Here is a 14,925-nt window from a genome sequence, read left to right as displayed (position 1 = left end):
GTCGTGACAAGATATTCCAGGCTTGTCCCATACATTTTATGCCCCAAATCTGGAATCTCTTTATCTTTTTTTTTTAATTTTGAAACAGAGTCTCGCTGTGTCACCCAAACTGGAGTATAGAGGCACAATCTTGGCTCATTGCAACCTCTGCCCCCTGGATTCAAGCAATTCTCATGCCTCAGCCTCTCAAGTAGCTGGGGACTTCAGGCACAGGCTACCACATCTGGTTAATTTTTTATATTTTTAGTTAGAGACGGGGTTTCACCGTGTTGCTCAGGCTGGCCTCAAGCTCCTGACCTCAAGTGATCTGCCCACCTTGGTTTCCTAAAGTGCTGGGATTACAGGTGTGAGCCACTATGCCTGGCCTGGAATCATTAATTTTTCTTTTCTTTTCTTTTCTTTCTTTCTTTTTTTTTTTTTTTTTTTTTTTTTTTTTTTTTGAGATGGAGTCTCACTCTGTTACCCAGGCTGTATGTAGTGAAGTGGTATGATCTTGGCTCACTGCAACCTCTGCCCCGCCAAGGTTCAAGCAATTCTCCTGCCTCAGCCTCCCAAGTAGCTGGGACTACAAGTGCCCACCACCATGCTTGGCTAATTTCTGTATTTTTAGTAGAGTGGGGTTTCACCATGTGGTTCAGGCTGGTCTTGAACTCCTGACCCCAAGTGATCTGCTCGCCTTGGCCTCCCAAAATGCTGGGACATGAGCCACCGTGCCCAACCTGGAATCATTCATTTTTCAAGGAGCTGTTATTTATATTTCTTTTTAAAATGCCTGATTTTTCCTTTGCATATTTCCCCTTGTGAATTTATAAAAGTTCCTTACATATAAAGGTATTAATCTTTTGTCCTATATGCATATATATTTTCCCCAGTTTTAGAAATTTTGAAGCTTTGTTTTTCTCAGAAATTTAAACATTTTATAAGTCACATCTCTCAATTTTTTTTCCGTATTGTTGGGAAAAAGCTGAGTATTGGGGAAAAAACCGAGGCAGGGCTTGCAAGTGTGACATAATGTCCTCTGGAATGTATCTGGACTGGCTGGCTCCTTGCTTCTAGGCTCCTAGATCGATTGTATTCCCATTATCTCAAGTAGCAGAACATGTTCCTCATAAATGCTAAACTGTCACAGCTGTAGATCATGCACCTGCCCTTTTGATCCCCACATTCTCACCACCTGTTTTTTTGCTGGATTACCAATAAATAGCGTGGGCTCCCAGAGCTCGGGGCCTTCGGCAGCCTCCACAATCACGATGGCCCCCTGGTCCCACTTTACTTCTCAAACTGTCTTTTTCTCAATCCTTTGACTCCAACGGACTTCGTCGCCCGCATGACCTGGTGTTGGGTCTGATGACATCAGCTTGTATGGTTTTTGGTATTGCTGCCATATTAAGCAAGGTATTCCACAGTCCAGGAATATAGTACTATTCTCCCATATTTTTTATACTACCCCTGTTGCCTTACTTTTTTATATTTCAATACTTGATCCTTGGAATTTATGGGGATTTGGCATGATGCAAGGGTTTTACTTAAAAAATCATTTTATGTCATACTATAGTTGTGTAAGATGTCCTTGACGGAAGCTGGACTAAGAGTACGTGGGCCCTCTCTATGCTATGTTTGCAACCAAAAGTCTATTATTATTTTAAAATAAGTAAAAAAAAAAACAAAACCCCACTGAGTATAGTGGCTCACAGCTGTAATGTCAGCACTTTGGGAGGCTGAGGCATGAGGATCACTTGAGGCCAAGAGTTCAAGACCAGCCTGGGCAGCACAGTGAGACCCTGTCTCTACAAAAAAACAAAACAAAACAAAACAAAATTAAAAATTAGCTGAGTGTGGTGTTTCATGCCTGATGTCCTACCTACTTGGGAGGATTAGGCAGGAAGATTGCTTGAACCCAGGAGTTCGAGGGTACAGTGAGCTATGATGGTGCCACTGTCACTCTAGCCTAGGCGACAGAGTGACAACCTGTCTCAATAGAAAAAGAAAAAAGAAGGAAAAAAACCCGTTTTGTCATTTTGTTGTTGTGGTGGTCGTGGTGGTTGGTATCCAAGTTTATTTTTCCAGATGGTTAGCTAAATGTTTAATTGCTTAGGGAGCTTAGTACTGAATATGAGGTAATTTACAGAAGTTATATATGTAATTGGCGATTATGTGGTCATTAAGAAACAGTTTCTGAAAACCAAATATTTAATAATGAGGGTAATTGTATATGATTAAATGTTAAGTTTAAAACCGGGATACAAAATTATAGATTCACAATGCTTTTAATTTTGCCATATAAATCCAAGGAAATAGCCAGGCGCGGTGGTTCACGCCTGTAATCCTAGCACTTTGGGAGGCCAAGGTGGGCAGATCACCTGAGGTCAGGAATTCAAGATCAGCCTGGCCAACATGGTGAAACCCTCTCTCTACTAAAATACAAAAATTAGCTGGTCATTGTGGCACGTGCCTGTAATCCCAGCCACTCGGGAGGCTGAGCCAAGACTGCGCCATTGAACTCTAGCCTGTGCGACAGAGCAAGACTCTGTTTCAAAAAACTAAATAAATAAACAAATAAATAAATAATTAAAAAATCAAAGGAAAAAGAAAAAAAGAGGCCGAGTGCTGTGGCTCATGCCTGTATAACCAGTGGTCTGGGAGGCTGAGGTGGTCAGATCGCCTGAGGTCAGGAGTTCGAGACCAGCCCAGCCAACATGGTGAAATCCCCTCTGTACTGAAAATATAAAAATTAGCTGGGCTGGAGGCGCATGCCTGTAATCCCAGCTACTTGGGAGACTGAGGCAGGAGAATCACTTGAACCTGGGAGGCAGAGGTTGCAGTGAGCTGAGATGGCACCATTGCCCTCCAGCCTGAGTGACGAGAGCAAAACGCCATCTCAAAGAAAAAAAAATTAATTAAAAAAAAAAAAAAGAAAAAACAGTAGATTAGTAACAGCAAAATCTGGTGGACACCATGTTAATTGGGTGATAAAATTTAATATCACTAGAAATGGGATCAATTAACGTCACACACTTGTTGTGACGCACTGAGGAAAACACATCGACTGTGTAATATTTCTGCAAAAATGTTTAACCAGAACCTGACCATGAGGAAACAACCAGCCAAATCTCGATTGAGGGTTATTTTGCAAAACAACTCTCCAGGACAAAAATAAAATGCTGGAAAACCATTCTAGATTAAAGTTCAATAAACATACATATTTGATTGGATCTAACATGAAAAATTATTAAAAATGCAATTCTGAATTATAGGACATTCTTGGGATAATTAGGGAAATTTAGTGTGATAATAGTATTGTAGTTCTACAGGAAAATCTCCCTTTTGGGAGACACTTACTAAAATTTGTAGGGGTAAAATGCCACTTCTGCAGCTTGCTTTCATTCAAATGGGAGAGAGAAGGCTAGGTGCAGTGGCCCACTCCTGTAATCTCAATCCTTTGGGAGGCTGAAGTGGATGAATTGAGGCCAGGAGTTCGAGACCGGTGTGGGCAACATAGCCAGACCTCATCTCTACAAAAATATAAAATTAAACTAAATTAAAGAGAGATAACTAAAATGAAATGTATGGCAAAATGTTAACTACTGGCTAACTTAAGTAAATGGTATACAGGATTTTACTGTAATATTCTTGCACATTTTATGTGGGTTTAAGATTCTCCAAAATAAAAATATTGGGAAAAAACAAAACATAGAAAAATGATGGGCAATGTGAAGTGGCTCATGTCTGTAATCCCAGCGTTTTGGGAGGCCAAGACAGGAGGATTGCTTGAGCTCAGGAGTTGAAGACCAGCCTGGACAACATAGCAAGACCCCATCTCCATTTTTAAAAGGCATAGGAAAATAATGGAAGAAAATACGACAAAATGGTAAAAGAGGTTATTACAGGCACTACTACTTTTCTCCTTTATGTTTTTCTGTATTTTAAAATTGTTTATAATGAACTTATATTTATTATTCTAAATTCAGAAAAAAAACTTAGAGGAGAGAAAAACCACTCGATTTTCCCCATTTTTCTTTTTCAATGTTCTATGTCAATTTCCATAACCTGACATGACAACACGTGGACTCGGGAAAGAGGCAGAGGCAACTGCTGATGTCTAGATGTGGCACCTTCTGAGGTGTTTGGGAAAGTGCTGTTACTATCCACAGTGTGCATTTTGGAACAACCCTCAGCTCTGTTGTGAACGTGTTTTGAGGTAGGTGTCCCGTCTAGGTTGTGTTTCCCTGGGAATCTAAGCAATGGTTGTAGGTGTGGTCTAATTCCCTGAGCAAAGATGTTCTGGGCATGACCTATAAGAATTCTGAAGACATGCTGGGTGAGGTGGCTCACACCTGTCATCCCAGCACTTTGGGAGGACGAGGTGGGTGGATTACTGAGATCAGGAGTTCGAGACCAGCCTGGCCAACATAGTGAAACCGTGTCTCTGCTAAAAAAAAACACAAAAATTAACCAGGTGTGGTATTGCGTGTCTGTGGTCCCAGCTACTCAGGAGATTGAGGCAAAAGAATCACTTGAATCTGGGAGGTGGAGGTTACAGCGAGCAGAAATCACGCCACTGCACTCCAGCCTGGGCAACAGAGTGAGACTCTGTCTGAAAATAATAATAATTAATGATAATAAAAATAAATGCTGAATACTTGCAGAGAATAAGATTAGGGTGAATTACTTACTGAAACCTATGGCTCGAGCAAACTTGAGCCCAAGAATCCCCTGATATTTCCCCCAAATTACTTCACTTTCAACCTACAGGCACCCTGAGACATTGAGGTTTTTGGCCAATTGAAAAATCAGACATTTGCATTCCACAGAGAGAGGAGGGCAGCCATTGTGTGCTGTCACTGCCGCTGTTTTTGCCTGACATCCCCCAGCCCAGCCCCAAAGCTACTGTGTGTGTGTTGGAGGACACAGAGGTCCAGGAAAGTAGAAGAATTAGGAGCACTGCTCTGCCTGGTTGGGGGTTACTGAGGTCATTAATACTTCTTAGCTGTGATGTCAAAAGCACACTACAGGCTGGGCGCGGTGGCTCATGCCTACACTCCCAACATTTTGGAAGGCTGAGGCGGGTGGATCACCTGATGTCGGGAGTTCGAGACCAGCCTGGTCAACATGGTGAAACCCTGTCTCTGTTAAAAATACAACAATTAGCCAGGTGTGGTGGTGCACGCCTGTAATCCCAGCTACTTGGGAGGTTGAGGCATGAGAATTGCTTGAACCCAGGAGGCAGAGGTTGTAGTAAGCCAAGATTGTGCCACTGCACTTCAGCGTGGGTGGCAGAGCGAAATTCTGTCTGAAAAAAAAAGACAGAAGAGCACAAAAACAAGGTCCCCAAACAGAGTCCGGAGTCAGCCGTCTGTAGCTGAACCTAGTGGCATGGACCTATAGTCCCAGCTATTGGCAGGCTGAGGATGGAGAAGCACTTGAACCCAAGAAGCTTGAGGTTGCAGTGAACTGTGATTGCACCACTGCACTCTAGTCTGGCTGACTGAGCAAGACCCTGTGTCAAAACGTTAAGAAACAAAATAAAACAAAAAGAACAGCCGTCTCATACAGCAGGGCAGACAGGTTTGGAAGGAGCAGGAACCAATTGAGGGAGTCTGGTCCTTGTTGTCTCTAACGTGGGCATCATAGACATTACATGAATGTCTCAAGTGGGGCGCTGGGCAGCCAAAACGGAGAGCAGGAGGAATCCTCGCAGCCCCGCACCTGTGAGAGGTGTATCAGGGGAGGGTGTCTTAAGCCTTTCTTCTGCTTTCAAAAAGTCAGCTTATGAAAGAGGTGCCAGTTGTAAAACCATGGACAGTGACATCCCGGGGGACAGGCAGCCGCTGCAGAGCCTGGTCATTGTTGATCAGAACCTGCAGTATAAGTTCCAAGAGGGACTGCAGGGTCCCCACAGCACGAGCCTCTTCTGTGAGTTGTCTGGAGAACAGAGATTAGCCGGGCAGACCTTAAACTCTGGATTTAGTCAGGCAAGAACCTTACCCTACTGACTTACTCACGCCCACGGGCTAGCTGGGGCAGGAAATGGAGGCCTGACAGGTAGAGTCAGGTGGACTGAAGGGGATCATTCCAAATACACATTCCATTAGTGTGTGGGCAGGCCTAAGCCTGGAGCCTCTCCATGGGTCTTAAATGCGAGAGAGGCACGAGAGCAGGCCAGCCACCAAATGTAAACTTTGTTGCTTTTCCCAATTATTTAACAGATAAACAGCAAACAGAAACCTCACCCTTGGCAGATGACTTAGGAGTAGGCCCTACATAATTGTATTTTTAGGATTTCACATAGCACAATATTTGTTTTTGGAATGTTTAATGATCAAGCAATTCTTCTGGTGAATGAAAAATTCCAAGGAGCTAGAAAAGAGAATATTTGTGTTTTAAGGTGAGATATAATGTGCAAGATAATACATTCAGAAATGCCTACTCTGTTTCTTTCTATTTTTCTGAGATGGAGTCTCACTCTGTCACCCAGGCTGGAGTACAATGGCACAATCTTGGCTCACTGCAACCTCTGCCTCCTGGGTTCAAGTGATTCTCCTGCCTCAGCTTCCCGAGTAGCTGGTCTAATTTTTTTTTTTTTTTTTTTTTTTTTTAAAACAGTCTCCCTCTGTCTCCCAGGCTGGAGTGCAGTGGCACGATCTTGGCTCACTGCAGTCTCCGCCTTCTGGGTTCAAGGGATTCTCCCGCCTCAACCTCCTGAGTAGCTGGGACTGCAGGCATGTGCCACCACATCCAGCCAATTTTTGTATTTTTTGGTAGAGATAGGGTTTCACCATGTTGGCCAGGTTTGTTTCAAACTCCTGACCTCAGGTGATCTGCCCACCTTGGCCTCTCAGAGTGCTGGGATTACAGGCTTGAACCACTGCGCCTGGCCTTTTTTCTTTTGATTCTGATTTTCACTAATTCTTTCAAGAAGGTTTTGTTGTTGTTGTTGTTGTTTTGTTTCTTTTTTTTTTTTTTTTTTTTTTTTTTTTTTTGAGACAGAGTTTCCCTCTTGTTGCCCAGGCTGGAGTGCAATGGAGCGATCTTGGCTCACCGCAACCTCCGCCTCCGAGGTTCAAACGATTCTCCTGCCTCATCCTCCCAAGTAGCTAGGATTACAGGCATGTGCCACCATGCCTGGCTAATTTTGTACTTTTAGTGGAGACGGGGTTTCTCCATGTTGGTCAGGCTGGTCTCGAACTCCCGACCTCAGGTGATCTGCCCTCCTCGGCCTCCCAAAGTGCTGGGATTACAGGAGTGAGCCACCGTGCCCAGCCGAGAAGTTTTTGTTTTTTTTTTTTTTTTTTCTAATAGATCCTAAGACTGTGTGATGAATTCCAATAGAGAGAAAAACAATGTTTTGTCTAACCTGTGACAACTGAGAAGTATCAACAGAAACACAAGAGTTTTACCTGGCTTTGGATTCAGTCTCTCATGGTTATAAAGAAATGAAGACTATCCTTAAATGTTCTAGGCATTTATTTAATTCAAAAGATACCTATTGAATACTTACAATGTGTTGGGCACTATTTTAAGCCTTGGGGCAAAAACTATACACATATTTAAGTTCTTACGAACACAAACGTCTTAGAGGTGTGTTCTCAAGAGATGAGTAAAAGTTAAATTTAGCATTATTAGCTTGTTAAGACGTTCACGAGGTAGGGCATAAGACAACTCATGAGATCTTTTACGAGATCTCATAAACAACAACAAGAGATGGGATAAACAACAACAAGAAATGGGCCACATATTGGGCTTGGCTTGCTGGAGTTGCTATATAAGGGCTTCCCCGGACAGAAGGAGGCATCAGACCTCTTCATCTCTCCTGAGTCCTCCATCCTCACTTCTCCTGAGTCCTCTCTACTGACACCATGGGTTGCTGTGGTTGTGGAAGTTGTGGTGGCTGCGGTGGTGGCTGTGGTGGCTGTGGTGGTGGCTGCGGTGGTGGCTGCGGTGGTGGCTGTGGTGGCTGTGGTGGTGGCTGCGGTGGTGGCTGCGGTGGTGGCTGCGGTGGCTGTGGTGGTGGCTGTGGCAGCTGCACCACCTGCAGGTGCTACCGGGTGGGCTGCTGCTCCAGCTGCTGCCCCTGCTGCCGCGGCTGCTGTGGGGGCTGCTGTAGTACGCCCGTGATCTGTTGCTGCCACCGCACCTGCAGCTCGTGTGGCTGTGGCTGTGGGAAGGGCTGTTGCCAGCAGAAGGGGTGCTGTCAGCGGAAGTGCTGCTGCCAGAAGCAATGCTGCTGCTAGGTGGGAACCCAGCCTCTGGGCAGGGGCTGCAGGCGCTCATGCTGCTGGCAAGACTGTGGGTCTGCAGGTGCCACAGGGAGGCAGCTTGCTCCCCTTGCTGTGGCTTTCCTCCATCCCATCCTGTGTGCTCCCTGCTGTCTCCCCGTCACCTGGACTTCATGGCACTTTTCTGCTTGGTTCTCATCTCTGTAGTTTAAGGAATTCTTTCTATTGTTAAGATAGTCACATGGACATCTGGTACAATGTCATTCAAGCACGAAGATACAGGACATTTTGAGTTTTGAGCTCAGCAAAGCGGGATCATGATTTTGACCGTGTTTTCTTCTTTGAACTCGTTTCTCTCTAGGCATTAGGTCTTCTCCTGTGTTCCACATATGCTCTGTCTTTTCTGTGGCCATAGAGTCTTTTCTAGGTGTTCTAAAATTTTCTCTTTTTTTTGTTTTTAAATTTTGCTACTTCATGGTCTTTATTTTACTGCTATAATTTTGATTACATCACCAAAAAATCTTTTTTCCCTTTTGTAGTAACCCATCTCTATTTTTTTACTTGAAAAAAATTGATAGATAATAGATGTAGATATTTGGGGGGAGGTACATGTGATATTTTAATATATTTGCATAATGTGTAATAATCAAATCAGGGTAATTGGGATATTAATCACCTTAAATCTTTTTCTTTTATCCTGGGAACATTCAAATTATTCTCTACTAGCTGTTTTGAAATGGGTAATAGATTATTGTTTGCTATAGTCCCTCTACTGATTTATTGAACACTAGGTGTTGATTCTTCTAACTGTATTTTTGTATTCATTAATCAACGATTCTTCATGAAAAATTTCATAATAAAATGTAAAAGTGAACTCTGAACAGTTTCCCTTAGTTTTATTCTTATAGATATTTTCCATTAAACTTCCATTAATTATGATTTCCCACGGGTTGGAGGCCATCAAGGATACACACATCATTATACCCTTGCGTGGTTTACATTCCATTTATACACAAATAACCACAAACATGAGGTAGAAAAATAATGAACGTGTTAAAAGTTCTATGTTGATGTGCACATCATGGGCAGGAACAACTCCACATTGCTGGATGGGGAATGGGTGTCATTCAAAGGAACTCGGATCACTTCAAGAAGGAAGGGACATTTGGGAGTGTGTTTTGAAGAATTAGTAAGGTTTTGACAGGTGGAGGTGGTTGGGGCAGATGTTTTGAGAAGGGCAAAAATGCGAGAATGGAAAAGTTCAAGACATACATGGGACAAATCATGAATCTGACCTACAGTAGGCTAATATAAATAGTTACAAGTCAACAATGACAGGAAGGCTGTCCTATGATTTGGAAGGCTGAGGGGTTAAGAATAACAGCAAGAACAAAAGCAACAGTAACTGGCATTCACGTTGCCCTTAAAAGCCAGGTATTCTGGCCAGGCGTGGTGACTCATGCCTGTAATCTCAGCACTTTGGTTTGTGTTTTGTTTTGTGTTTTAGATAGAGTCTCAATCTCTTACCCAGGCTGGAGTGCAGTGGCGTGATCTTGGCTCACTGCAACCTCTGCCTCCTGGGTTCAAGTGATTCTCATGCCTCAGCCTCCCAAGTAGCTGGGATCACAGGCCTGCGCCACCACACCTGACTAATTTTTGTATTTTTAGTAAAGACAGGGTTTCGCTGTGTTGGCCAGAGTGGTCTTGAACTCTTGGCCTCCAGTGACCTGCCCGCCTCAGTCTCCCAAAGTGCTGGAAGGATCACTTGAGCCCAGGAGTTCAAGACCAGTCTGGGCAACATAGCGGGGCCCAGTCTCTACAAAAAATACAGAAATAAACTGGGCGTGATGCCATGTGGCTTTAGTCCCAGCTATTTGAAAGGCTGAGGTGGGAGGATCACTTGAGCCTGGGAGGTGGAGACTGCAGTAGCCATGATAGTGCCACTGTACTCCAGCCTGGGTGATAGAGTGAAAAGGGGACAGGCATTCTTCTAAGCACATACATGTATCATGTTGCACAGAGAGGGAAATGGCACAGAGAAGTTATTAAGAAACTTGCTCAAAGTACATAACTGCTGCCGGGGGTGCTGCACACACAGCAATGCTATGGGCTAGGGAAGGCTTTTGTGAGGGGACACTTACCTGGACAGCAATGCGCAGAATTAATCGGTTCACAGGGAGAACGGAGCAGTGTCAGCAATCCTGAGCAAAGCAACGAGGGCCCAAGACAACAGAAGAGTGGGAATGGCAAGAGTATAAGAGTATTCGTGGGGAGTTAAGGCATAACACAAAACCCAACAAATGAGGGGAACTTCTGCGATGACAAAACAGGCAAGATGACAATGGTGATTTAACAATGCACTGGGACTTCTATTCTTTTATTAGAGATTCGAGAAATTGTACAAGGTATCCCAGTTTGTTATTTTTATTTTATTTTATCTTATTTTTTCAACAAGTTCTTGCTGTGTTGCCCAGGCTGGAGTGCAGTGGCACCATCATGGCCGACTAAAGCTTCAACCTCCTGGGCTCAAGCAATCCTCCCACCTCGGCCTCCTGAGTAGTTGAGATCACAGGTGCATGCTACCACACTTTTTACATTTTGTGATAGAATTGAGGTCTTGCTGTGTTGCCCAGGCTTGTCTCAAACAATTGGGCTCAAGTGATCTTCCTAAAATGCTTGGATTACAGGTGTGTGCCGCTGTGCCTGGCCCCCATTTTAAAATTCTTATCAAATATGATCAATTAGGTCAGGAATTGGCCATTTCCTTTAAAGTTGTTCTTTTCGCTCTGTTAAGATGTAGCAGGAAAGGGAGCTGATAATCTAAAAATGCTGTCTAATACATGTGCATGACAACTCCCTTACATATCACTGATCCCGATCTTGGCGTGTTCATTCTATCGCAGATGCAGTGTGAAATAGTTATTTGGAGAAAAGGCAGGTCTGCTTGACTGGCTACATTGGGCTGATCTGAAAAGATCTAGGCTTGAAAAAAATTGCCTTTCTTTTTTTTTTGTTTTTTGAGATGGAGTCCTGTGCTGTCACCCAGGCTGAAGTGCAATGGCGCGATCTCTGCTCACTGCAACCTCTGCCTCCTGGGCTCAAGCAGTTCTCCTGTCTCAGCCTCCTGAGTAGCTGGGATTACAGGCATGCGCCACCACGCCTGGCTAATTTTTATATTTTTAGTAGAGACAGGAGTTTCACCATGTTGGCCAGGCTGGTCTCGAACTCCTGACCTCAAATGATCTGCCTGCCTCGGCCTCCCAAAGTGCTGGGATTACAGGCACGAGCCACTGTGCCTGGCCTGCTTTTTTATTTTATTTATTTATTTATTTTTAATTTATTTTTTGAGACAAAGTCTTCCTCTTTTGCTCAGGCTGGAATGCAGTGACGGGATCTCAGCTCACTGCAACCTCCACCTCCCAGGTTTAGGTGATTCTCTCATCTCAGCCTCCCAAGTAGCTGAGACTAGTCATATGCTACCATACCTGACTAATTTTTGTATTTTTAGTAGAGATGAGGTTTCAACATATTGGCCAGGCTGGTCTCGAGCTCCTGACCTCAAGTGATCCACCCATCTTGGCCTCCCAAAGTGCTGGGATTACAGGCATGAGCCACCACACTCAGCCAAAAATTGCTTTTTTAGTCTACTTAAATGAATCCTTCCTTCCTTCCTTCCTTCCTTCCTTCCTTCCTTCCTTCCTTCCTTCCTTCCTTCCTTCCTTCCTTCCTTCCCTCCCTCCCTCCCTCCCTCCCTCCCCCCTGCCTCCCTCCTTCCTTCCTTTCTTCCTAAGCTTTTCTCCTTTTTTTTCCTTCTTTCTTTCCTTTCAAGACAGGGTCTCACTGTCACCCAGGCTGGAGTGCAACCTTGACCTCCTAGGCTCAAGCAATCCTTCTACTTTAGCCTCCCAAGTAGCTGGAACTACAGGCATGCACCACCACACCCGCCTAATTAAAAAATTTTTTTTTGTCGAGACAGGGTCCTGCTCTGTTGTCCAGGCTGGTCTCAACATCATGGCCTCAAACAATTTTCCTACCTTATCCTCCCAAAGTGCTGTAATTACAGGTGTCAGCCACCTCCTACTTATTGAATGTTGATCTTTTGCATTCATTTTAAGAATGTTCGGATGCAGGTTGTAGACTAATAACACACATATAGGGATCACAGGGCTTGGCACATGTATAGTTTGCCACTAAATATTGTTAGAATGAGCAAATGTTATATATATTATATACATTATATCTACATGTAGGTCAGGTGTGGTGCCTCACGCTTGTAATCCCAGCACTTCGGGAGGCTGAGGCAGGAGGATCACTTGAGGTCAGGAGTTTGAGACCAGCCAGGCCAACATGGTGAAACCCCATCTCTACTAAAAATACAAAAGGTAGCTCAGCATGGTGGTATGTGCCTGTAATCCCAGCTACTTGGGAGGCTGAGGCAGGAGAATCGCTTGAACACCTGGAGGCAGAGGTTGCAGTGAGCCGAGATTATGCCACTGCACTCCAGCCTGGGAACAGAGCAAGACTCTATCTCAATAAAATAAAATAAAATAAAACCATATATATGATATATATATATAATATAGATTATATATGTGTTTGTATATGTTACTTGTATTCATTATAGTATACTTATGTTATATATGAAATTCATATATATGTTATACATATGTTACTTATATATAACAGATATATATACCTCAGATTGTACATGTTACACACAATTTTTTACACATCCACATGTTATATGTATATACATATGTGTGTATGTATAACACATATATGTTCTCAGAGTCTAAACTTTGTGACTTAACACGTGATTTTGTAAAATCTAGTAATTTTCGGAACATACGTTCTCGAATACATTGTTTCCATTGTTAAGGCTTGCCTCCACCTCACTGTGTCTGTTCCTTTCTGATCTTTGGGTCAACTGTGATTGCAGGGACTTCACCCTTGTGTTTACTTTATGCTCCGCGGCTTCTACCAGAGGTTCTCACAGGTCAGAGTATTACCATCCAAAAGTCCTTTAGGCACTTCAATCCAGACAAAGCAAAGGCATCAAGATCTGCTGTATGTACTTATATGAAGAATGTCCATTGGCTCACACCTATAGTCCCAGCACTTTGGGAGGTCTAAGTGGGCGGATCACTTGAGGTCAGGAGTTTGAGACCAGTGTGGGCAACATGGTGCAGCCCTGTCCCTACTAAAATTACGAAAATAACTGGGTGTGGTGGTGGGCGCCTGTAATCCCAGCTACATAGGAGGCTGAGGCAAGAGAATTGCTTGAACCCAGGAAGCAGAGGTTGTAGTCAGCTGAGCCAAGTTCGCGCCACTGCACTCCAGCCTGGGCAACAGAGCAAGACTCTGTCTCAAATATAAAAAAAAATCCTTGAATTTTGTGTTTGTGCTGGCTGGCTAGTGAGCTGTCTGTGAAAAGGGTGAGTATATGCTGTAAGAAGGTGCACATGGAGAAATGACGGTTGGTTTTGTCACCAGTAGAGGGTCATGACTGCAAGTTGTCCAGGTTCTTGTCATTTTGAACAAAAAACTGGACAAACTGCCCAGCAAAGAAAGAAAATAAAAAAATAAAAAAAAAAGAATGAAGCAACAAAAGAATGAAAGCAGGGATTGATTGAAAATGAAAGTACACTCCATAGTGTGGGTTCTGGCCCAGCAGTGGCTCAAGGGCCCAGATACAGAATCTTCTTGGGTTCAAATACCACCTAGAAGTTTCCCACTGGCCACTTCATACTCACCTCATGTAAATGAAGTGGTAGCCCACAACCAGTCTGATTGGCTGTGGACAGCAGCCAACCAGAGGCTGAAGGGAAGTTACAAAGGTCACTCTTCAGTGCAAACCTCTGATTGGTTGCTTTTTTGCACCAATCGGTTGGCTAGGGTGAAGTAACAAAGTTATAATTCTATGCAAATGAAGTACACATAGAAGAAGAAGTGGCTGGAGGAGGCAGAGAGGTTGCCATGAGCGGAGATCACACCACTGCACTCCAGCCTGGGCGACGGAGTGAAACTCCATCTCAAAAATAAAAAACCAAACCCCCAAAAACCAAAGGTCAATTATTCAGAAATACAGTATAACATAGTAAACAATTTCTTAACTAACTTTTTGTAAGCACATTATCTACCAACAGTAGCATATTGTATTTGTCTGCTAGGGCTGCCATAACAAAACACACAGGCTGCTGAGGCTTAAACAATAGAAATGTATTTTCTCACAGTCTGGAGGCTGGAAGTATAAGATCAAGATGCCAGTGAAACCACCTTTGTAAAATTACAACTGAGTAAATTATGGCAGTGAAAGCCAACTCCATCTTGCTTCTAACCTTTAAGCTGTCCTTGTTCATTTCTGGGCATAGGCAGAACTAACTTTGGGAAGGATTTCAGTTCATGGTTTGACTCTGAAATAAAATTGATAATAACTCTTTCCCTAAAAGACCCCCTTCTTGCCTGGGGACCAGTCTGCCTTTGCAAGACTAACAAATTAGCTACAAGATTAGAAATTACAGATAAGGGGTCATGCAACCTCTGGCTCCAAGAGTCCGAACCTCCCCAAATTGTTCTTGGGGATAATACCACTATTGTAAACCTAAGATCGGTGCTTGTGATATTTTGCAGACCCTGCACTCGATGGATTAGCTGATACCATCCAGACCAGTAACCTGGCTAAACCAGTTCTGCCTTCCCACCCAGGAAC

At 43.6% G+C, this 14,925-nt stretch overlaps 1 protein-coding gene across 1 annotated transcript; it reads left to right on the top strand.

Moving 5' to 3' along the window:
• The first annotated feature begins 7,856 nt into the window (after positions 1-7,856).
• Positions 7,857-8,231, top strand: LOC126932288 (small cysteine and glycine repeat-containing protein 2). The gene has a single exon (XM_050751024.1). It carries the CDS (start codon positions 7,857-7,859, stop codon positions 8,229-8,231), a length of 375 nt encoding a protein of 124 aa, XP_050606981.1.
• Positions 8,232-14,925: the final 6,694 nt, after the last annotated feature.

This window comes from Macaca thibetana, chromosome 12 (assembly GCF_024542745.1).
Source record: "Macaca thibetana thibetana isolate TM-01 chromosome 12, ASM2454274v1, whole genome shotgun sequence".
NCBI lineage: Eukaryota > Metazoa > Chordata > Mammalia > Primates > Cercopithecidae > Macaca > Macaca thibetana.
This window is presented reverse-complemented; position numbering and strand designations above follow the sequence as displayed.

What these genes read in the sequence shown, in the direction of transcription:
- LOC126932288 (XM_050751024.1), top strand. Translation starts at nt 7,857, where the DNA reads ATGGGTTGCTGTGGTTGTGGAAGTTGTGGTGGCTGCGGTGGTGGCTGT.